General features: G+C 37.3%; 1 protein-coding gene across 2 annotated transcripts in view; it reads right to left on the bottom strand.

The window, feature by feature from the left end:
* Positions 1-24563, bottom strand: part of EDIL3 (EGF like repeats and discoidin domains 3) — a 482936-nt gene that overhangs the window by 318590 nt on the left and 139783 nt on the right. Inside the window, exon 3 of one of the 2 annotated variants that reach the window (XM_027545670.1) lies at positions 101-130. The exons of the other annotated variant lie outside the window; for it this stretch is intronic. Within the exon in view, the coding sequence (XP_027401471.1) occupies positions 101-130 (30 nt within the window). The remainder of the gene's footprint in view (positions 1-100; positions 131-24563) is intronic. 2 annotated transcript variants of the gene reach the window in all.

Here is a 24563-nt window from a genome sequence, read left to right as displayed (position 1 = left end):
ATTAAACTGTGCCAGGTTTCTGGTTGAAACCTGGACAAATACATCTCTATTAAAGGTCTTAAATTAAATAGGAATAATTTTTATAGCATAGAAACTTTACCTGCTGAAGTTGGCTCTTCATCATCTGATGCTATGATAGAGGAAAAGAGATGGGGGGGGGTGGAGTAGGGGGAAAGAGGGGTGGGAATGATGTGAGAGGGAGAGAGAAGGGGAGAAAGAGAGAAATTGAGATTGAACATAAATATATCTCACATTTCTAAATAATAAATAAAAGTCTCTGACTTGAAAATTTGTGTCGTACATTAGAAATTTGTCATTAGATAATTAGATAAACAGATACACATATTAAATTAACAGCTAAGTACACCCATATTTTAAATAAGCATTAGAAAAGCCATTCAGTTATTTAAATTTGAATTTTCTGTCCTTTTGCAAACAAGGTTGATTTTTTTTTAGTCTGAGTGCAAATTATATTATAAATAATATTGTTTAAAATATAAATTATATGTTACATATGAATACCCCAACCATCACCACTTTATGGAAATTTTCTATTAGCAAAGAGGAATTGAAAGGTATTGTTAACTGTCAAAAATTTTGCTTCACAAGGTAGAAATTATGAAAAAAAAATAGGAATTATTAAACCTTAGAGTAACTTAGAATCACTCTGAGTGTTGGTTAAACACAGAGATTCAATCTTTCTCTCACCCCATCACATTCACACACAACTACACTCAACTCATGTGTATCACACACTTCAAGATTCAGTAGTGGTGGTTCTGTGGTGAAACCACAGGATCCTGCAATTTAAAGGTTGATCCCAAGTGATTCTGACACAAGTGTTCTACCGCACATACACGGATAAGCATGGATATTACAAAAAGAGAAATCACATAATGAAAACAACTTTCTGCTAAAGCAGTGGTTCATAACTCCACATCTATACAAGATGCCAAACTCTGGGCCCCATTTCAAACCAATTAAGCCAGGGTCTCTTTCAGTGGTAGTAATTTGGAGCCTGAATTGAGATAAGACTAGGTAATATCATTATAATGTATTGATTATATTGGAGCTATAACTCAAATTGTTAATCATTTTGATTTGTTCTTTAAAAGGGAGACATTTTTGAGAACAGCACAACTCCAGGGGTAATAATTAACTGTGTGTTTGTGGGGGATGGAGCTGCAAGAGAGAAGCAGCTTCACAATTTTGCCTAGAATTCACGTTTCACCTTTACACTAACAGACATGCTCTGTGAGAAGATATTTCTGCTTTGTGCACAAGTGTAACTTAACCAGAATATTACTGTTGAATTATATTACTCTAGCCAATACTACTTCATTGGATTTATGAAGTTTTAAACTAAAAATTTACTCAGCTGAATTGCTTATAAAAGAGCTTTGTTCCCAGGTGATTCGTTCATCAAGGTACCTCTGTCTAACTAGGGAGAGTTCTGCACTCTTTCCCGTTAGGGTTACATCTGCATAGAGAACACATAAGACAAGCTTACTTTGTGCCCTGACAGTATTTTTCTCTCACACTGCTTGGCTTGTCTCCTTGGCACCGGAAAAAAAAAAAAAAAAAGAAAATTCGAGAGTGCAAACACACTTGGCACGCATGGTGCAGAGAACAGAAATTTTTAAAAGCTTTTTGCTGCTTTATCATGTCCCAAACATATCACAACATGTTCAAAGAGGAAAACCTTCAGTAGCTTCCAGGAATCCCCTTTTAGGAAAATACCACAGGGGCTTAAAGAAGTGTTGACTTTTATGGGTCATTGTTAGTAAAAGTCTGGAGATTCAACAGGAACAACCACCAAAAAAAAAAAGTTTATAGCAGGTCACTTTGTGTGTGTGAACTGAATTTATAAAAGAAACAAGGAGATGAAGTATACTCTTATTTGATAGATGAAGGGACAGAGGTTCCTAGTGACAGAACATTTTGTCTAAGGTCAATTTGAATTTGAACTCATGTGATTTGAAAACCACTTTTTCCACTGTGCCTTCAGAGATCAGATTAGTTGCTCAGTCGTGTCCAACTCCTTGCGACCCCATGAATTGCAGCACGTCAGGCCTCCCTGTCCGTCACCAACTCCCAGAGTTCACTCAGACTCACATCCATCGAGTCAGTGATGCCATCCAGACATCTCATCCTCTGTCGTCCCCTTCTCCTCCTGCCCCCAATCCCTCCCAGCATCAGAGTCTTTTCCAATGAGTCAACTCTTCGCATGAGGTGGCCAAAGTACTGGAGTTCAGCATTAGCATCATTCCTTCCAAAGAAATCCCAGGGCTGATCTCCTTCAGAATGGACTGGTTGGATCTCCTTGCAGTCCAAGGGACTCTCAAGAGTCTACTCCAACACCACAGTTCAAAAACATCAATTCTTTGGCACTCAGCCTTCTTCACAGTCTAACTCTCACATCCATACATGACTACAGGAAAAACCATAGCCTTGACTAGATGAATCTTTGTTGGCAAAGTCATGTCTTTGCTTTTCAATATGCTATCTAGGTTGGTCATAACTTTCCTTCCAAGGAGTAAGCGTCTTTTAATTTCATGGCTGCAATCACCATCTGTAGTGATTTTGGAGCCCCCAAAAATAAAGTCTGACACTGTTTCCACTGTTTCCCTATCTATTTCCCATGAAGTGATGGGACTGGATGCCATGATCTTTGTTTTCTGAATGTTGAGCTCTAAGCCAACTTTTTCACTCTCCACTTTCACTTTCATCAAGAGGCTTTTTAGTTCCTCTTCACTTTCTACCATAAGGGTGGTGTCATCTGCATATCTGAGGTTATTGATATTTCTCCTGGCAATCTTGATTCCAGCTTGTGTTTCTTCCAGTCCAGCATTTCTCATGATGTACTCTGCATATAAGTTAAATAAGCAGGGTGACAATATACAGCCTTGACGAACTCCTTTTCCTATTTGGAACCAGTCTGTTGTTCCATGTCCAGTTCTAACTGTTGCTTCTTGACCTGCATACAAATTTCTCAAGAGGCAGATCAGGTGGTCTGGTATTCCCATCTCTTTCAGAATTTTCCACAGTTTATTGTGATGCACACAGTCAAAGGCGTTGGCATAGTCAATAAAGCAGAAATAGATGCTTTTCTGGAACTCTCTTGCTTTTTCCATGGTCCAGTGGATGTTGGCAATTTGATCTCTGGTTCCTCTGCTTTTTCTAAAACCAGCTTGAACATCAGGAAGTTCATGCTTCACATATTGCTGAAGCCTGGCTTGGAGAATTTTGAGCATTACTTAAAGTAATGCTCAAAATTCTCCACTGTGCCTTACTTTCTCACAAAGTGCTGATTCAGTATCCACCAAAATAGAAAAGTAAAAAGGAGATGGAATCAAGAAATAAGGATTGGTTATAACTATGATAACATTTCTTGGTCTTAGCCTAAGGGAAAAAAACAAAAACTGGATATAAGGGCTGCAAGAGAAATCCCTTTAAGAAATGAAGTGCTGCTTTAGAAACTCCCTTACAATCCAGGGATAGGCAGAGGCAGCTTAGAGTCTGCTTAGATGGTTAAACAAAACATCCTAAGCCTGTAATACCTAAGAAAGAAGATCAGAAGTACTAAGATTTTACTTCTTCATTATATACGGAGAAGCAAGAAATTTTAGGAAGGAACTAGCAAGTACAGAAATAAAGACAATTCTGAACTTACAGGAGTAATAGCAATTAGTCTTAAAACCAAAGCTTCTGGGGCAAGCAGTGCACTAACCTACACTTGAGACTATAATACCTGAAAGAAGGTTTGTAACAAATTAACAATATTAGAATCAGCAGGTCCACAAGTCCGCATACAATTGTATTTCCAGGAAACATCTCTATAGTTGTGGTTTCTCCTAACGTGCAGATTAACTATATTCATATTGCTAACTATATTCATACTATTAACCAATATGCATATTATTAAAAAAACCTGTATACTCACAAAGTCACATAAGGGTTAGGATTGGTATTAATTCACTGTTTCAGTTATCGCTAGCAAAGAAGGCTTTGTAGACTAACTCATTACCAAAAAAAGCACCATGAACTATAAGCAGATGGCAGCAAGAGCCCCAGGAGTACAACCAAAACTCTAAATGGACATTAGTGGTTTATTTAGTGACATTTAAGTGAAATTAAGGATCACAGGAGTAATCTCATGATATCCAATGATTCCTTACTATTTTTATTTACTTCTTGGAATTCATGAATCAGCAAATCAAATACAAACATACATGTTTGTGTCACATGCAAGTTCCTGTAATCCTGGAAATTAAAAAACACGTGCACCAAGAAAACTCAAAACTAAAAACTCTGTCTTGTTCTCCCTGGTGACATTGTAGATGAATGTATTGAAATTATGGTAATAGTAGGAAAACAGAGAGCGAATGTATACATTTAATATAGAGAAGCTAACCCAGCATGTGGACCACAGTAAGCTCTGGAAAATTCTTAAAGATACGGGAATACCAGATCACCTGACCTGCCTCCTGAGAATCTGTATGCAGGTCAAGGAAGCAACAGTTAGAACTGGACACGGACTGGTTCCAAATAGGAAAAGGAGTACGTCAAGGCTGTATATTATCACCCTGCTTATTTAACTTATATGCAGAGTACATCATGAGAAACGCTGGGTTGGATGAAGCACAAACTGAGATCAAGATTGCCAGGAGAAATATCAATAACCTCAGATACGCAGATGACACCACCCTTATGGCAGAAAGTGAAGAACTAAAGAGCCTCTTGATGACAGTGAAAGAGGAGAGTGAAAACGTTGGCTTAAAGCTCAACATTCAGAAAACTAGAATCATGGCATCTGGTCCTATCACTTCATGGCAAATAGATGGGCAAACAGTGGAAACAATGACAGAATTTATTCTTTGGGGCTCCAAAATCACTGCAGATGGTGACTGCAGCCATGAAATTAAAAGATGCTTATTCCTTGGAAGGAAAGTTATGACCAACCTAGACAGCATATTAAAAAGCAGAGAGATATTACTTTGCCAACAAAGGTCCATCTAGTCAAAGTTATGGTTTTTCCAGTAGTCATGTATGGATGTGAGAGTTGGACTATAAGAAAGCTGAGTGCTGAAGAACTGATGCTTTTGAACTGTGGTGTTGAAGACTTTTGAGAGGCCCACAGACTGCAAGGAGATCCAACCAGTCCATCCTAAAGGAGATCAGTCCTGAATTGTAAGGACTGATTCTGAAGCTGAAACTCCAATATTTGGCTACCTGATGTGAAGAACTGACTCATCTGAAGAGACCCTGATGCTGGGAAAGATTGAAGGCAGGAGGACAAGGGGATGACAGAGGATGAGATGGTTGGATGGCATCACCGACTCAATGGACATGAGTTTGAGTTAACTCCGGGAGTTGGTGATGGACAGGGAAGCCTGGTGTGCTGCAGTCCATGTGATCGCAAAGAGTCAGACACGACTGAGCGACTGAACTGAACTGAACTGAAACCAGTGTGGTCCTCTCATTGCCCATAACAGAATCATCTGGGATTCTGTTAAATGTCTTAGAGGATTTGACATTTGGGTGTTTGGATTTGAATTGTGGCTAATAGCCTAAGTTTTTGCATTTTTAGAAAACTCATCATGTGCCTGTTATGAACACTAAGTTTGAGATTTATGGCTCTACCCATAAAGTTTGCGGCAGAGCAATGGGTTCAGTTGTTGGAAGTCCTGAAGTAAATTAGCAGGCTTGCAGAAACCCCTCTTCAGTGTACACTGTGGTTGCTTCAGCAGCTTTCAATACTTTCTCTTGCAATACGTTCAGGTTTATTTGGCTTTCTCACTATCAGAGTCTTGGGGGTGATGACTCGCCCTTCAAATTTAGAAAGAAAAGTCTGTATCTCAGAACAAAGTAAATATTTTCCCTTTTCCTGCCCACAGTTATTTGTCTAAGTAAGTATATGATCCATTTGGGGACAGTAATATGTGAGGACAGGTTTGTGTTTGGGCAAGAAGCAGCTCTTGGAATTTACTTCCTTCTGAGAAAGTGTCTGCTAATAACCCTCTCTCTCTCACCTCTTCAGATACAGACAAGCAAGTCTATGGCCCCAGAGGCAAGTTGACAGACATCTTGCAACCAAGATGGAAGCTGGCTTTAGAAAGAAGACAATTGTCAAGACTAAGTAGACAAACAAAAGGAAGTTAGATTATAGATGATATTATTGAGCCATTGAATCATACGCTAATCTCACTCTAGACTTCTAGCTCTGAGGAAAAATACTAGCACTTTATTGTTTATATAGTTTTAGTTGAGCTTTCTCTTATTTGCCAGTAATAGCACTCTACTGCAATGGTACATAGTTTTGCTATTCCCATTTAAACTATATTTGAATGCCTAAGAAATTAATTGTCTCTGAAGGAGGCAACAAAGCTCCGTCTATCAAGGCTATGGTTTTTCCAGTAGTCAAGTATAGATGTGAGAGTTGGACTATAAAGAAAGCTGAGTGCCAAAGAATTGATGCTTTTGAACTGTGGTGTTGAAGAAGACTGTTGAGAGTCCCTTGGACTGCAAGGAGATCCAACCAGTCCATCCTAAAGGAGATCAGTCCTGAGTGTTCATTGGAAGGACTGATGTTGAAGCTGAAACTCCAATACTTTGGCCACCTGATGCAAAGAACTGACTCATTTGAAAAGATCCTGATGCTGGGAAAGATTGAAGTCAGAGAAGGAGATGGCAGACCATGATATAGTTGGATGGCATCACCAACTCAATGGACATGAATTTGAGTAAATTCCGATATTTGGTGATGGACAGGGAGGCCTGGCGTGCTGCAGTCCATGGGGCTACAGAGTCGGATACAACTGAGCAACTGAACTGAACTGAGGGAGGCAAGACTGGAAATATATACAGTTCAGGACTGTACCTCAGAGGACAGGTGGGCTTTCCACAAATTTTAATTTGTCCATGGAGCTTACCACCATATTTTGATACAATGAATCTATTTCTCTAATTTCAAAGTTGCTCACAAATTTTCAGAGCAGTCTGGCAGTGATCATGTTCATGAACTGAGCTGGTGCTTGATCAAAGAAGAGTGCATTCTACAGTTTTTTCTTCCCTTCCTTCTTTCCCTTCTCCTTCCCTTTCTCCTTTGCTCATAGGATCAACTGTCAAGTATAATAACTATCCACTGAGCCGTGTATTGCTCTGATATACACGTGCTATTAAAACACACATACTTCTTCACTGGACCAGCTGTAATTTCTATGTGGTCTCAACAATTCTTATATCTCCTGTTTTGTTTTTTTTTGGTTGCTGTTGTTTTGTGTTTGTCTTATTCTTGGGTGTCTTAAGTACACTTTCAAAACATAGAAATTCTACCCATTTAAAGCAATCATATACATAGCATGGCTCACCATCAAATTGGAAAAGCTCACTATGAAATATATAAAATACACTTCTTCGCATATGATAATTTATTTTACAAGATGTTACTCAGTTCATATTGATTTATGGATCATTTTGTCTGCTATACTATATAACTAGTTAATTATGCACTGAACATGCTTTGCAAATATAGAATTACCTATGCAATCCATTATTTCCATGAGCAAAGCAACAAGAAATACGTATTTCTGTATTTTCACAACATCTTAGAATGCTTTTACTCAACTGCAGTGATGCAAAAATAACAATGATGTTATGTATGCATGATTATTCATGCCTGCCCAGATGTTAAATGCTATAAATGTGTGTGTGTAAGTGTGTGTGGGTGTGATTACTAAGGAAAAGTAGAGTAAACTACAATTTAAAATTTGTGAATTCAGTCATTTAAGTAAGTTGTGGAGCTGCCTCTGGAAGTAGGCAGAGAAGTATTTAGAGGAAGGTTTTGGTTTATAAAATCTTTGTTTTATTGTTTGTTGATTTGCTTGTTTTTGGCCAATGGCCCAATGAGGAAGTGCCTCAGGACTTAAAGTTGTTATTACCAACTCCTTCTTTGTGAAAGTATGAAGAGAAGTGTTAATCTCTCCTGGCCAAAGACTTCAGGCAGCATACCGCGTGCTCAATTCCCCACCCTGAGAACTGCAGAATAACTAGGCCACAGTGAGGTGCTCCTTTCTATGCAGTAGACACTGCATAGAAAAGGTTCAGAAAATTACAAAGTCACCTCTATTCTATCAGTCTTCTACATGAAGTTTGATCTTGTGCTAGATTTGGAGGATGGCATTTATTTGAATACAGTTAATATGTGCATAGTCAATAAAGCAGAAATAGATGTTTTTCCGGAACTCTCTTGCTTTTTCCATGATCCAGCGGATGTTGGCAACTTGATCTCTGGTTCCTCTGCCTTTTCTAAAACCAGCTTGAACATCTGGAAGTTCATGGTTCACGTATTGCTGAAGCCTGGCTTGGAGAATCTTGAGCATTACTTTACTAGTGTGTGAGATGAGTGCAATTGTGCGGTAGTTTGAGCATTCTTTGGCATTGCCTTTCTTTGGGATTGGAATGAAAACTGACCTTTTCCAGTCCTGTGGCCACTGCTGAGTTTTCCACATTTGCTGGCATATTGAGTGCAGCACTTTCACAGCATCATCTTTCAGGATTTGGAATAGCTCAACTGGAATTCCATCACCTCCACTAGCTTTGTTTGTAGTGATGCTTTCAAAGGCCCACTTGACTTCACATTCCAGGATGTCTGGATCTAGGTGAGTGATCATACCATCGTGAATATCTTGGTCGTGAATATCTTTTTTGTACAGTTCTTCTGTGTATTTTTGCCACCTCTTCTTAATATCTTCTGCTTCTGTTAGGTCCATACCATTTCTGTCCTTTATCGAGCCCATCTTTGCATGAAATGTTCCCTTGGTATCTCTGATTTTCTTGAAGAGATCTCTAGTCTTTCCCATTCTGTTGTTTTCCTCTATTTCTTTGCATTGATCGCTGAGGAAGGCTTTCTTATCTCTTCTTGCTATTCTTTGGAACTCTGCATTCAGATGCTTATATCTTTCCTTTTCCCCTTTGCTTTTCACTTCTCTTCTTTTCATAGCTATTCCTAAGGCCTCCCCAGACAGCCATTTTGCTTTTTTTGCATTTCTTTTCCATGGGGATGGTCTTGATCCCTGTCTCCTGTACAATGTCACGAACCTCAGTCCATAGTTCATCAGGCACTCTATCTATCAGATCTAGTCCCTTAAATCTATTTCTCACTTCCACTATATAATCATAAGGGATTTGATTTAGGTCATACCTGAATGGTCTAGAAGCAACAGTTAGAACTGGACATGGAACAACAGACTGGTTCCAAATAGGAAAAGGATTAAGTCAAGGCTGTATATTGTCACCCTGCTTATTTAACTTATATGCAGAATACATCATGAGAAACGCTGGACTGGAAGAAACACAAGCTGGAATCAAGATTGCCGGGAGAAATATCAATAACCTCAGATATGCAGATGACACCACCCTTATGGCAGAAAGTGAAGAGGAACTCAAAAGCCTCTTGATAAAAGTGAAAGAGGAGAGTGAAAAAGTTGGCTTAAAGCTCAACATTCAGAAAACAAAGAACATGGCATCTGGTCCCATCACTTCATGGGAAATAGATGGGGAAACAGTGGAAACAGTGTCAGACTTTATTTTTTTGGGCTCCAAAATCACTGCAGATGGTGACTGCAGCCATGAAATTAAAAGACACTTACTCCTTGGAAGAAAAATGATGACCAACCTAGATATCATATTCAAAAGCAGAGACATTACTTTGCCAACAAAGGTCCGTCTTGTCAAAGCTATGGTTTTTCCTGTGGTCATGTATGGATGTAAGAGTTGGACTGTAAAAAAGCTGAGCACTGAAGAATTGATGCTTTTGAACTGTGGTGTTGGAGAAGACTCTTGAGAGTCCCTTGGACTGCAAGGAGATCCAACCAGTCCATTCTAAAGGAGATCAGCCATGGGTGTTCTTTGGAAGGAATGATGCTAAAGCTGAAACTCCAGTACTTTGGCCACCTCATTGGAAAAGACTCTGATGCTGGGAGGGACTGGGGTCAGGAGGAAAAGGGGACGACAGAGGATGAGATGGCTGGATGGCATCACTGATTTGATGGATGTGAGTTTGAGTGAACTCTGGGAGTTGGTGATGGACAGGGAGGCCTGGAGTGCTGTGATTCATGGGGTTGCAAAGAGTCGGACACGCAAATGAGCAACTGAACTGAACTGAACTGAACAATGTGCAATACATAAAATATAATTATCTACACGTGTGGTTAGCATGTTTACTAGTCTCTGCCATTAGATTGGGAGTTTCATGAGGGCAAGGATGTGCCTCTTTTGCTCACCCTTACAACTATAGTTTTTAGACTAGTACCTATAACACAGCAAGGCTCAAATGTGTCAAAAGAAAGAAAGAAATTATGAATAAATACTTAATTCAGTCTTCCATGTTACTCAGTAAAATTTAGCTACTTCATTATGTTACATTAGTAGGCTTACCAAAGAGAAAGTATTAAATGTCATCTATATTTTAGTTAGATAAAGTTATATGTGCATGCATGTGTGCTCATTTGCTTCATTCATGTCCAAATCTTTGTAACTCAATGGTCTGTAGCCTGTCAGGCTCCTCTGTTCATGGGGATTCTCCAGGCAAGAATGCTGGAATGGGTTGCCATGCCCTCCTCCAAGGGATTTCCTGACCCAGGGATCGAACCAGTGTCTCTTACTGTCTCTGGCATTGGCAGGCAGGTTCTTTACCACTAGCACCACCTTGGAAGCCCCAGAGCTATATGTAATTATATATAATAACTTGTATCATTAAATATAGTCATATAAGTCAGATTTTCTTTCTTGGGGCAGGAGAGAAAAGGAATAATAATTGAAAATACAATGCTCTAATAACCATTTGATCATCTCATGAAAATACAAATCTGTGATTTTAAATTAAAAAGCACCAAACTATAGCTTATTAATTTAATAGATTCATTAAAATAGAAACACCAAATTCACTCTATAAAGTTTAGTAGTAATAGAGCTCACATGAGTTTTATAAGCTACTTATATAGTGAATCATCTTAACAGCAATTAGCAATGCATTTGTGATTTCTCAGTTTAGAAAGAGGTACAAATGGGGAAAATAATAAAGAGTGAATGAAAGCTTTGGTTTCATTTTTTTCCTACTGAGTAAAAAATAGAAAACATGTAATTTACAAAGTATTCCCAGAGTACTGGGTAGCAGAAAGTAAGTAGACTATATTCATATCCCAGGTAGTATTAAAAAGACTTTGGGGACATAATTAGGACACATTTTGCTACTTAAAGGAATCACTAAAAAGATCTTTAAGCTAGGTGATTTGACATTATAAAAGCCTATAATTCAATATTTCATGTATCTATACAACTGTCCTCAAATATCCTTTGTTTATTCAATGTGCCCTCCCTCATATTTGAGTTCATCTCATCACTGTAGACTGAATGCAAATCTTACCACCCTCAATTCTTTAGTATTTATTTCAGTTTTCAGACTTAGTTGCTTCTTTAAAGCTCCCACTAGCTTTTAAACTATAACCTAAAGGCAGTTCTAATCAAAATGGCAATGGTATTTTTCAGTCTTGGTCGTGAGCTGGGCATTTTCCATGATCCTTCTTTTGAGGGGAGCAATTATGTTTTAATTTTCTACAATGCACATTATTAGTACTAAGCAAATATTTCTGGAAAGCTATCCAGTTTTAGAGATGAGAAAATGAAGTCCAGTTAGTGACTGGGAGTCATGTAAAAAGCAAATTGGAAATTAAACCTACAGTAGCCTAAGAAAATTCATGAACCAATAGAAGAAACTTGTGAAGAATAAAGCAGATCTGGAGTTAATATAAACGATTGGTCACATTTATCAACTTTCAATAAAATTAACTCATAATTGTTTAAAAATTTAATACAGGAAAGGGGGGAATAGGCCTGGAAAGAAGAATGCTGTTTAATGTGACAGGAAAGTCATGCAGGTGAGGTCATTTTCTTATCATATGTGAATTTCAGATGGTTACAGAATCTGTTTCACAGCAACTGACAGAAGGAAGCTAATATCACCAGGCTCATGTTCTATGGATTTCTGCTTTATTTATGCGTGGGCAACCACTCACTTCAACCTCAGTTCACTCCTATAATTCTGGACAAATGAGCTAATCTAAAATGTAAATCTATTAAAACCTAAAGAACCAAAAAAGTAACAGATAAGTCAGTAAGACTAGGACAAATCTCACAGAAACATCCACTTAAGGAAACCACAGAATCATTGCACATAAAACGTTAATGTCAGAAGAGATTTTATGATTAAGGAGTTGGCAAACAAACAAACAAAAAAAAGAATTGTTATAATAGGTTAAGATTTGCATTATAAGATAAAAATGTATTCATTAAATTATCTAAATTATCAACTAAAAACTCAACAGAAACTGCACTTTAAAGTAAAAATAATGAAATATCAGATTATATATATAAATATATGTCAGTTAAGTTGCTCAGTTGTGTCCAACTCTTTGCAACCCCATGAACCACAGCATGCCAGGCCTCCCTGTCCATCACCAACTCCCAGAGTTTACCCAAACTCATGTCCATTCTGTCAGTGATGCCATCCAACCATCTCATCCTCTGTCATCCACTTCTCCTTTTGCTGTCAATCTTTCCCAGTATCAGGGTCTTTTCAAATGAGTCAGCTCTTGTAATTATGATTAAATATTTATATCATAAAAGTAAAAAGAGGATTATGTAATAATATGATATTCCTTAACTTGCTTTCATTAATATATTGCACAATCTTTTTTATGAAAATATAAAGTAGTATTTTATTTTATGGATAAATCATGGTTTATTTAACTGAGTCTCCACTGAATAAGGGACTTCTGAGGTGGCGCTAGTGGTAAAGAATCTGCCTGCCAATGTAGGAGATTCAAGAGACATGGGTTCAATCCCTGGGTTAGAAAGGTAACCCTCTCCAGTATTCTGGCCTGGAAAATTCCATGGACAGAGGAGCCTGGAAGGCTATCATCCATGGGGCCACAGAGAGTCAGACACATCTAAGCAACTAAACACACATGCAGCACTAGTGAATGACACTTGGATGGATTTACGGTTTTTCTCTTAGAAATACTATTTCAGTGAATAATCAGACTCCATTTGAATGGTGGTAGAACCATAAAACAAAAATCAGTTCAGTTCAGTTCAGTCACTCAGTCGTGTCCAACCCTTTGTGACTCCATGGACTGTACAACACCAGGCCTCCCTGTCTATCACCAACTCCTGGAATTTACTCAAACTCATATCCATTGAGTCAGTGATGCCATCCAACCACCTCATCCTCTGTTATCCCCTTCTCCTCCCACCTTCAATCTTTCCCAGCATCAGGGTCTTTTCAAATGAGTCACTCAAAGAACTGACTGACTTTGGCCATCAGGTGGCCAAAGTATTGGAGTTTCAGCTTCAATGCCAGTCCTTCCAATGAACACTCAGGACTGATCTCCTTTAGGATGGACTGGTTGGATCTCCTTGCAATCCACAGGACTCTCAAGAGTCTTCTTCAACACCACAGTTCAAAAGCATCAATTCTTCAGAGCTCAGCTTTCTGAGCAAAATAAATGAGCAAATAATTTCATTAAATAAATAAGAGCCCATAAGCTTAATCACAATATAAATTATTAACTTCTTGTAAATAAGGCTTTTAAAGGAGCCTCTTTTATGCTGTCAGCCTATCTTTAGTTACCTGCTTCTTAAAAATACTGGACAATATTATATTTGTATTTGTAACTTCTTCCCATTAAAGTTACTCCCTTGGATTCGAGTTACTGTTAATGGAGATTAAGTAAAAGTTGCCGTGACCTATGCCCAAACAGCACAAAACACAGGCAAAGCAATGCCTTGAGCTCTGGGCTTGAGGAAATGAAGCTGTGGAGGAACAAATTTCCCTGACTATCACCATCACCTCAATCGGGCTATGGAGGGCTGTATACTGAATATAATATCCTTACACTAAATAATATAAAACTTCAGTGTTTAGTAAACTTAATGGTTACTGAAAACAGAAAATGACCTTATTACAAAATATTGGCATATAATGTGTGTGTGTGTGCACGCACAAGCAAGTATTTACCTCGCTACAGTTATGTCAAATATGACATTTATACCACTAATGAAATTTGAGAAGCCTTTTTAGTAAAATATCATTCGTTTTTCACTACTCATAAAGAGGAATTCAGAAATTTTATGATGGCTTTGAAATGACAGGCTCCCAAAATACAGATCCACACATCTGGCTTAATTAAAATATCTTTGAAACTCAAAAGATGAAGGGAATAAAACAGTGGAAGGTGTAACTTAAAAAGAACTGAGCTATCTCTGGTGGATCTACCTGTTTCTCTTTGGTCAAGGGGAATTATTTTTTTCATGTAGTTTGAACTCATCCCAAGGACACTAACTAGAAGAGATAAAGTACAGTCTCTGCTTGCCTGTACAGAACTCGATTAATCTAATGTGCCACTGACTTACTCAGCAGTGAGTTAATGACTGCTATAGAGAATTTTTTCTTGCCTGTTAAAACAGAAGCTAAAATTAAATGTTTTCTCTTCAGACTCGTTAGGACCTTCTTTAAAAGAAAATAGTCAGTGTATCCACATTTAGGTGTTAATCAAATGACATTGACAATGTAATTTCCCTGTCTTCAAAACTTGGCTCCCTGGGCTGAATTTTTCCTTAATTGGAATGTCTTTAAGGAACTCAAGTGATAAAAAAGTGGACAGGTCTAACTTTGAGACAATGAAAATGAATAAAGATACAGGTATTCATGGGGAGCCCAAGCCCCATTCCTGTTATCTTTGAGGTAATTTTCAAGTTGTGAATGCACACTATTAACTTCTATTTTTCCAAACCAACAAGAAACAGTCTAGGAAACAGCCTGTTCAGATAACAGGATGTAAAGAACTTCACATAAAAGTTTAAATCCAAACCAAAATTAAAGATCATTTAGTCTAACTTGCCAACAAAAATCTCAAAGTTGCTTCAAAACTTCTAGTGGCAGGGAACTCTAAACTCACAAAGAAACATGTCACATCACTCTCCCAAAGATAGCCTCTGGAAAACAAAGGAATAATGGGTCTTTCTTTGACGTACCAGCCTTTCAAATATTTGAAGACAACTATATAATTCTCTTAACTGAGACAAACATCTCCACTTAATTTCATAATCATAACATGCAACCTGGCCATCCTTTTTTGTTAACTATTTCTTGATAAATTAAAATGTATCAAGGTCTTTCAAAATGTAGCAACAAAAAAGAAATCTTACAGCAACAAGAATTGATGTCCAGGTGAGATCTAACTAGCACAAAATGCAATGGCATTATTACCTGACTTTTTTAGGCTACTGAAAGAATTAACTTCCATTCCATCCTTCGTCCTGGGCATCCCTAATAGGTCAGTTGGTAAAGAATGCACCTGCGATGCAGGAGACCCCAGTTCAATTCCTGAATCGGGAAGATTCACTGGAGAAGGGATAGGCTACCCACTCCAGTATTCTTGGGCTTCCCTTGTGGCTCAGCTGGTAAAGAAGCCACCTGCAATGTGGGAGACCTGGGTTTGATCCCTGGGTGGGTTGGGAAGATCTCCTGGAGAAGGGAAAGACTACCCACTTGAGTATTCTGGCCTGGAGAATTCCATGGATTGTATAGTCCATGGGGTCCCAAAGAGTCAGACACAACTGAGAGACTTTCACTTCACTTCCCTTCCCTCCTTCCTCCAGCCCCATCTTATAGACCAATAGCTAGAATGCTGGGGACAGCTAATCATATCTCCCTCCCATCGGAGGGCAAGCTTAAGCAGAAAAAAGAGAAAGGAGAAAATCATGACTGCCAAGAAAGAATAGACTGGCTTGCAGGCAATGCTAAAAGTACCTTATAAAAAGGAAAATTTGCAAAAGTTTAACATCAAGCAAAGCCTTAAAGGTATTTTTCCAATCTTTCACTTTCTCTCCAGCAAAAATATCCAGCTTGCATATATTTCATATGTAGCTGATGAAGTTCACAGACAGGAAAAACAAACATTTTCGGCATTGAAACGGTTTCCTTAGTGACCAGGACTAGGTATTCATCCAGGTGGATATAAATATTTTGTGGTTTCTCATGGGATTTTTCCATCTGTCAACTGACATTTTTAGTCATAGAAGGGTCTCTTGAAAACTATTTTTGAACCTTTATGCTTGTTTCTTTCAGCAGTTATTTCTGGTTAGAAATTCTAAGTTAGAAATTAGCACTGATTTCAGTCAATAAGCCACACTGAGCCTTTTCCAAATCAACTACCTATTATACTAAGTCTTATTGAAAACAATCACAACAGTTAATGAATTTGAAAAAGAGACTTATCTTGGAGGCAGAAAAAAAAATGTAATGGAAAAAACAGTACAATTTAATTCTAAAAAAAAAAAAAAAAAGCCTGAGGTACTACTTAAAAATTATCACAAGTTTTGTTAAGAGTTTTGTATTGTTTTGTTTTTGTGTTTGTATGCTTCAATTATATCAGGAAAAGAGATTACAGAATCATGTTCCTGGGATAATACTGTTAATAATGCTGAAATCTCTATTATAGAAATAGTTCAAGAGGATCGACTAAAAGCCCTATACAGCATAGAGCCAAACCACTATCCTGTCTGGCTCTTCATCATCTCCACAAACCCCACACAGTCTAGAAAAGCACTCCCGCTAATTCTTCCAGAAGGTTCCCAGGCTTCTTATCTTTGTGCTTTTTATCACCTGGAAGAGACTGCTAGGCTACAGAACATGGAGTCACAAAGAGTCAGACGGGACTTGGGTGAATAAACAACAAACTTTGCTGAAAATGTGTCTACCAAATAATTTTACTGGTAAAGTGCACTTCTATCCCATCCCATCTCAAAAGCCTTCTCACCCATCAAATTTGATCCCTGGGACTGGAACTAACCTTTCCTCCTCCTGATACCCACAGTATTTTTTTTTTCTCCTCTTAGGATAATTATTTTCTGCATTGTGTAATGACTATTGATGTGTGTGTTTTGTAGTCTTTCCCAAATGTATCTCAAAGTCAAGCTCTTTATCTTGGGGGCATAGACAAAGCGGAGAGTATACCCTGGGGTGAGGAACAGCTTTCCAGAGATGCTCTGTGATAATCATTAAATGGAAGATTCTAGTTTTCTTTCTGCTCTGTGATTCTATCTTTATGCAAAGCCACAGAGAGCTTATTGTTGATGTATCACATCTAAGAACCTAATATTAATATGTTGTCATAAATTCTAACTTCATATTTATTATCCCTTTACAGGATTTCCATTTTGTAATCTTATAAAAAAACAAATTCCTAAGTTATTTGCTGTAAGCATAAGGAAAGCTCTATTCCGGAAAGGCCAATTCCTAATTATGCAAACATTATTTACATTACTCATAATTTTCAAATAATAAAACATAGGGGTCTCTTTTTTCCCATAATAAGTGAGGTGATTTGTCAAATTACACACTGAGGAAAAGAAAATTTTGAAAAATTAAAAGCTGACAGCTAAATTGCCCCCAGTTTGCATATTGAAGCACAAGCAGAAAAAATCCTGACATAAAAATAATAGGTCAGGATTTATTGGACATTTCAACAATGTTATTAATGACTGAAATGATGGAAGAATATTCAGTGACTTCAAAGTTTGGTTTCTGCATGTAATGTTTGAATTGTCTATAAGGTTTAATTATATTTATTTACTTATTTTTATAACTCCTACCTAGCTTTTATTACAAATCAGGAATAATCCTAAGAACCTGACATATATAAATCACTTAATTTGAACAAAATCTCTTTGAAGTTGATACTAGTTATTACCCAGATTTTACAGATAAGGAACAAAGGCATCAATAGGTTAATCAACTTGGTCAAAGTAACAGAGACAATAAATAGAAGAGTTAGACTGAATTCAGTCTGGATGAGCTCTTGATCAAAATATCATGATACAATTCTTTACAGAATGTGTTTCTACAGAATTCCAAGAGCATGGTCAGCATGAAAACACTGGAATTACAGGTTTTACTATTATTATTATTGCTATTGTATCTCTAGGTTCTCTCAGTGTTGCCTCTTGAGAAATCTGTGTGGAGGTCAGGAAGGAACAGTTAGAACTGGACATGGAACAACAGACAGGTTCCAAATAGGAAAAGGAGTATGTCAAGGCTGTATATTGTCACCCTGCTTATTTAACAGAGTACATCATGAGAAATGCTGGGCTGGATGAAGCACAAGCTGGAATCAAGATTGCTGGGAGAAATATCAATAACCTGAGATATGCAGATGACACCACCCTTATGGCAGAAAGTGAAGAGGAACTAAAAAGCCTCTTGGTGAAAGTGAAAGAGGAAAGTGGAAAAGTTGGCTTAAAGCTCAACATTCAGAAAACTATGATCATGGCATCCGGTCCCATCACTTCATCGCAAATAGATGGAGAAATAGTGGAAACAGTGTCAGACTTTATTTTCTGGGGCTTCAAAATCACTGCAGATGGTGATTGCAGCCATGAAATTAAAAGATGCTTACTCCTTGGAAGGAAAGTTATGACCAACCTAGATAGCATATTAAAAAGCAGGGACATAACTTTGCCAACAACAGTCCATCTAGTCAAGGCTATGGTTTTTCCAGTAGTCATGTATGGATGTGAGAGTTGGACTATAAAGAAAGCTGAGTGCCAAAGAATTGATGCTTTTGAACTGTGGTGTTGGAGAATACTCTTGAGAGTCCCTTGGACAGCAAGGAGATCCAACCAGTCCAACCTAAAGGAGATCAGTCCTGGGTATTCATTGGAAGGACTGATGTTGAAGCTGAAACTCCAATACTTTGGCCACTTGATGTGATGAACTGACTCATTTGAAAAGACCCTGATGCTGGGAAAGATTGAAGGTGAGAGAAGAAGGGGACAACAGAGGATGAGATGGTTGGATTTTATGACCAACTCAATGGACATGAGTTTGAGTAAACTCCGGGAGTTGGTGATGGACAGGGAGGCCTGGCATGCTGCAGTCCATGGAATCTCAAAGAGTTGGACACGACTAAGTGATTGAATTGAACTGATCCATCAGCATATGTGTAATAGGTACACTTTAATTTGGATACAAACACTGGACTGTGGAAACAGGCTGGAACAAAATTTCAGGTTGATTACTTGCATGTGTCTTTGAACAGGAATCTATGACCTTGGTATGCCTTAAATGTTTATTTCAATATTATTGCAAGAATAATACATAGATTAGCCTTTTAATGGATAGAGAACTCTAAAAGCACTATTAAAGGGGAAAAGGTGAAAGAAAAGAATGTTCTTGGCATTATGGTGATTGGTAAACTGCTTAAATGCCCAACTTCAACATTTAATACATGGCCTGATACCCAGAATGATTATGAGGCGAGCCTTACGCCAGAAATTTTAAATCAACAAACCATTGTGGTGATAATATAGCTCAACCTCCCTAGCTGAATAATTAATGGAAGCTGACAAAGGTCTAAGCATGTTCTGTGATGAACCTTGATTTATGCCATTCAGTCAATTCCATTGACTGAGAGAGAGATGAGTTGACATAAACATATGTCTTGTTGAAAATATTTAGCAGCTACTGTGTTGATGAGTAGCAGTAATGAGTTCTATACCCAATTGCTGTCTAGGATTTGGATGAAGCATTTGGGGATCTGATTTCTCAATTAAAATGTTACCAGGCAAAGACACTGTGGGGGTTTACCAACGTGCCATGCAAAGAAGGTGCTAATTCTTACTTAAAATTTGCTATATTTTAGAAGGATTAGTACTTAAGAAAACACCCTTATCTGTGGTTCTTTTCCTGAGAAACTAAAATTGTGTCCTCCCTACTTTATTTTACAAGCTTTGATAAAAATAAAGATAACAGTAAATACTGATTATTTTCCATTTCAAATCATAGTTTAGTGAATTTTATACTTTCTTAGGGAAAAATTAAATATATTCTGAAAAGGATTTGGCTCAATTCTCTTTCATTATATGACTCATTTAAAAATTATGTGTTGTCACTATACTCCAAGTATGGATTACAGAATTTGCTTTCACATAAATACTTTGATATATGCTGAACAATAAATTTTCCATGAGTACAAGTTGTCTTGATGCGTCACCCAGTTTTCCTATGGCTTCAGGGACTGTGGCCAAATAAGCCTTCAAACACAGTGACATCTACTTGAAGCACCCTGAGAAAAGATTCATGCCTTCTATTTCATTGTAGTAATCATTATGTTTTACCCTATCAGTTCCTTGTAACAAAAAGTATGATTCTAGCACATCAGTTCAGTTCAGTTCAGTTCAGTCGCTCAGTCGTGTCCGACTCTTTGCGACCCCATGAATCGCAGCACACCAGGCCTCCCTGTCCATCACCATCTCCCGGAGTTCACTCAAACTCACGTCCATTGAGTTGTTGTTGCCATCCAGCCATCTCATCCTCTGTCGTCCCCTTCTCCTCCTGCCCCCAATCCCTCCCAGCATCAGAGTCTTTTCCAATGAGTCAACTCTTCGCATGAGGTGGCCAAAGTACTGGAGTTTCAGCTTTAGTATCATTCCCTCCAAAGGACACCCAGGGCTGATCTCCTTCAGAATAGGTGCCAGTATTTGTTGATCAATCTAATTCACTAATATTAAATACTACAGAGAGTTCAAATAGTTTTAAAGAAATATCAACCTATCAAAATACAGATTTCAGTGAATCTTTAATGCTTCATCGCTTTCTCCTCATTCTACCTTCTATGTAATTAATGCTAAGTGGGAGAGGACAGCAAACGTCTGTCATTCATCTAACAGCCTTTCACTTTCCACTAGAAACATACCTATCTTTCCCCTATTTTGTACCTTTATCGAACCCTCTTAGGTTTTCCTTCCTTAGTCATTCTAAGTCTGTTCCATGCTCTAGATGCTCTAGAGCCATTTTTAGGATTTCTTTGATAAAATACCTCTCCTTCTCTCCTTGGTCTTATTTTTAGAGAATAGCCTTTTCCTAACAGTTTTTTTTTTTTTTTTTTTTTTACCAGTCTAACTGAATTGGTAAAAAATTTCACTATTTTATATGAATATTTATAGTTTTCCCTTTTTAAAGATAAATTGTTAAAACAAGGACTATTAAAAAAGTTCTTTTAAAATGATTTATGGCCTTATTTAACTGTTTAAGTAAAAAGTAGAAGGGGATGTAGCCTTCGTGTGTGTATGTTAGTCACTCAGTTGTGTCCAACTCTTTGCAAACCCACAGACAGCAGCTGCCAGGCCACTCTGTCCGTGGATTCTCCAGGCAAGAATACTGGAGTGGGTTGCCATTTCCTATCCCAGTAGCCTTCATATGGTATTTAAAAAATATATTTGATAGGACAACAATCCCTTCTTTTAATAAGTATATTTTTCTCCTCCTATTATACAAATAAGTCCAAATCCACATTATGATTAAGTAAATCTAAGCCCATTAAGCTTTCTTTTCACCAAAAAACCCATCATGGTAACTGTTTACCTTCCCTATCTAATACTCATGATAGTAAAGTTCTCAAATAACTATTATCCCAACCATTTACTTTTAAGAATTTAGTCTAAGGAGACAGTGGTGAACATACACACACACACACACACACATTTAGTTAGAAGAATATTTACCAAAATGTTGATAATAGAAGTTTATATGGAACTTATATGTCAAAACATAGGGGCTGGCTGAATAAAATGAAAGTAGATGATGGAATGTTAGCTGGATATTTTAATGTCAGGAAAGAATTTTTAATGAAATGGAAAGATATTAATTTCATATCTTAAGTAAAAAGGAGTGATCAAAGAATATGCTACATATAGTATAAGTTTTATGCACATGCATGCATACACATATAGACAATTTTATATAAAGATGTCAATTTAATTTGCCATCACTCTTTATATCACAGTAATAAGTGTTCTAGGTGGCTCAGTGGTAAACAATCTGCCTACCAATGCAGGATACACAGGAGACATGGATTCAGCCCCCAGTTTGGGAAGATCTCCTGGATTAGGAAATAGCAACCCACTCCAGCATTCTTGCTTGGGAAATCCTATAGACAGGGGAGCCTGGTGGGCTACAATTCAAGGGGTCAGAAAAGGGTCAGACACCACTTAGTGACTAAACAACAAATCCCAAGATAAAAGCTGTTCACTTTTTTTCCTGTTAATGGCATTTAGCAACTCAACCTAAAGATAATTACATTTTCATTTTGTTTCTATTGTAATTATAGGAATAATATTTTGTTTATTTTTTAGCAACATATCAATTTCCTTGAAATAACAGAATCTTAACACCTTGTCACAGTTGGTTAATGGCAATATTATTTTTTAATGACTTGCTTTGTTTGGGATACCACGGGTTGATGAGTAGTTAATTTAATTGAAAGGAAACAAACAATAGTAACGATTGTTAAAATCAAGCAATAGATTGATGGTAAAAATCCCTGAAGATAAAAGCAAGTAACAACATGCTGGCATGCATGCTCACTCACTCAGTCGTGTCCAACTCTTTGCAACCCCATGGACTGTAACCTGCCAGACCCCTGTCCATGGGATTTCCCAGGCAAGAATACAGAAGTGGGTGGCTACTTTCTTCTGCAGGACATCTTTCTGACCCAGGGATTGAATCTGGATCTCCTGAGTCTCCTGTATTGGCAGAAAGATTCTTTACCACTGAGACACCTGTAACAGCACTGGTAAGTCCAAGAAATGGAACAGAAGGTTTTAAAGATTGTTGGATATGTTTTAACTATTTTATAAGTCATTTGTGAGTTTCCTATATATCTCTTTTCAATTAAATTGGAAGATAATTTTTTTCCAGAGGTTAATGCTAAATTTTTCATTTAGCCTATCACTTAAAAATAGTAATTTTCATAAATATGGAGAATTGTACATATTGGTAGTGCCCACAAATCCATTTGGAATCTGAATAAAAGGAAAAATTAATGTCACTACAAATTTTCATGCTTCTAATTTCTTCAATGTATTTTCCTAGATTAAACAGAAAATAATCAAGCTTTGCCTTTTAATGAATTTTGTACTTTTTCCTCCCTTATAAAAAATAGAGGACTGTTTTCATAAAAATTAGTGTTATAAATTTTTTGTATTCATAGCTTCTAACATGAAAATAAATATCCAGAAACATATCTACATGCTTATCAACATTTTGCTGCAGTCCATGGGGTCGCAAAGAGTCAAGACACAACTGAGCGACTGGACTGAACTGAAACAACTTTTTGTACTGTTAATAAAAAAGTGAAAAGATCAAATGAAAAAACAGCAAACTAACACTTCAAGGTAAATTGTAGAAGTGGCTGTAAGTTCTTCTTTTTGCATTCTCGCCTTTGCAGTGCTGTGCTGTGCTGTGCTTAGTCACTCAGTCGAGTCCGACTCTTTGCAACCCCATGGACTACAGCCTGCCAGGCTCTTCTGTCCATGGGATTCTCCAGGCAAGAAAACTGGGGTGGGTTGCCATGCCCTCCTCCAGGGGATCTTCCCAACCCAGGGACTGAACCCAGGTCTCTCGCATTGCAGGTAGATTCTTTACCATCTGAGCCACCAGGGAAGCCCTGCCTTAGAAAAGTGGAAATCCTCCCAACAAAGCTAAGAATTTATACACTGTCTTTTCTTAAAAATAAAAGCCTTACCAACACATTGACACTCATCTTTTGGCTGGCCAAGAGAGGATTTCTGTGTTTGATATTTTCTGAAGTTCTTTGAAGTTATATTGATATATATGTTTTCTGAAGTTAGTATATAATTGGGTTTGGAATTGCAAGTTAACAAACTCTAATCATTATAATTAACAGTAAACACGAACAATTTTAAAATTAATAAGCTGGTTTATATGCTATGTTATAGAAATTTATATGTATATATAACAAAATTATTTTCTGTAATATATGCAAAATAAGTAGCAAAACATTTCCCTTAAATTATTAATTCTGTCATCTTAACTGCAAAATTCTGTTTGTATGAATACATACTTAATCATTTTTATTATCAAAAAATTAACTAAACATAACTCTGAAAATAAATCCCTTTGACTCTCACTGACTGAGAAATTTCTAAGCTATCACGCATGGCTAGCAGCTTTTGAGAAAAGATTTTAGTGTACGCAGAAGAGCTCTCATTATGATAATTTCAAGAAATATGGATTTAATCATGAATTATCCTTCCTTAATCCAAGAAGTAATCTTAAGGAGAAAAACTGATAACTACTCAGAATTTCATGTAATATATGAATAATTTAACTTAAATTTACCAAATCTCTCTCTCATTTGGTAACCAAAGTTCACAAATCTAAAAATAGCCTCACTCTACCCAAGAGATCTACTTAAAGCTGGTTAATATTCTGATATTTCATGATCACTAACAAGAAGTCTTTTAGACAGAGTCAGTCAGTCTTTGCTACACTATTTGAAATTCTGACACTGATCACCTTCTAAAAGATAAATATGAATGTGGCTACGCATGGAGCAAGATGTGCCGTGGAAATTGGTAGTTTTTTCTTTTAAATTTTTATGAAATACTTTGTGTTTTGGAGGCAAATGTAACTAGTTTCT

The sequence above is a fragment of the Bos indicus x Bos taurus genome, chromosome 7 (assembly GCF_003369695.1).
Source record: "Bos indicus x Bos taurus breed Angus x Brahman F1 hybrid chromosome 7, Bos_hybrid_MaternalHap_v2.0, whole genome shotgun sequence".
NCBI lineage: Eukaryota > Metazoa > Chordata > Mammalia > Artiodactyla > Bovidae > Bos > Bos indicus x Bos taurus.
The sequence above is the reverse complement of the archived record's forward strand: the minus strand, read 5'-3'. Positions and strand labels throughout refer to the sequence as shown.